This window comes from Otolemur garnettii, unplaced genomic scaffold, assembly GCF_000181295.1.
Source record: "Otolemur garnettii isolate 467f Iridium unplaced genomic scaffold, OtoGar3 scaffold00067, whole genome shotgun sequence".
Classification (NCBI taxonomy): domain Eukaryota; kingdom Metazoa; phylum Chordata; class Mammalia; order Primates; family Galagidae; genus Otolemur; species Otolemur garnettii.
This window is the reverse complement of record NW_003852462.1, coordinates 9182256-9182899: the sequence shown is the minus strand read 5'-3', so window position 1 is coordinate 9182899 and position 644 is coordinate 9182256. Positions and strand designations below refer to the sequence as shown.

At 47.8% G+C, this 644-nt stretch overlaps 1 protein-coding gene across 1 annotated transcript in view; it reads right to left on the bottom strand.

Moving 5' to 3' along the window:
- The window catches only part of AADACL3 (arylacetamide deacetylase like 3), an 11805-nt gene extending 11161 nt beyond the window's left edge, over window positions 1–644 (bottom strand). The window contains exon 1 of the mRNA XM_003793290.1: window positions 474–644. Coding sequence (XP_003793338.1) covers window positions 474–644 — 171 coding nt within the window. The remainder of the gene's footprint in view (window positions 1–473) is intronic.

Sequence of the window (644 nt, the reverse complement as noted above, 5' to 3'; positions counted from 1 at the left end):
GCCTGTAGTCCCAGCTACTCAGGAGGCTGAGGCAGGAGGATTGCTTGAGCCCAGGAATTTGAGGTTGCCATGAACTACGTTGACACCACGGCACTCTAACCTGGGTGACGGAGAAAGATTCTGAGTCAAAAATAAATTAACAAACAAACAAATACATAATAAAACATTAGCCCAGAACCTGGGCTGGAGTAAACAAACAAACAAAACAAAAAAATTCAAACGGGAGACAGGTAGGAGATAGACCTGGTCTTTTTTTTCCCATCTGTTAAATGAGAAAACAAGCCCTTCTTTGTGTTTTGCGAATATCAGTCCCGTCCAGCTTCAGAAACACTGTGAGAGGCTGCAAACCACCCAACAGGGATTATTCAGGGTTGAGGACGTGCTATCAGCCCTGCCACAGACCTCATGACACCAGCGTTAATTCGACAGAAGCTTCAGGTACATATTTTCCCCAACCCAAGCCCACAACTCACCCATGTCATCAACAGCAGAAGAATACAGTGGAGGACCCGCAGTTTCACAGGGTGGCTGATAGCTGCAGGGATGTTTGCTGTGAGAAAATGGGTGCAGATTACCCACAGCCCGACCCCCAGAGAGAAAATGCAGACTGCGGCAGAGAGGACGGCCAGGCCCAGGATTATCAT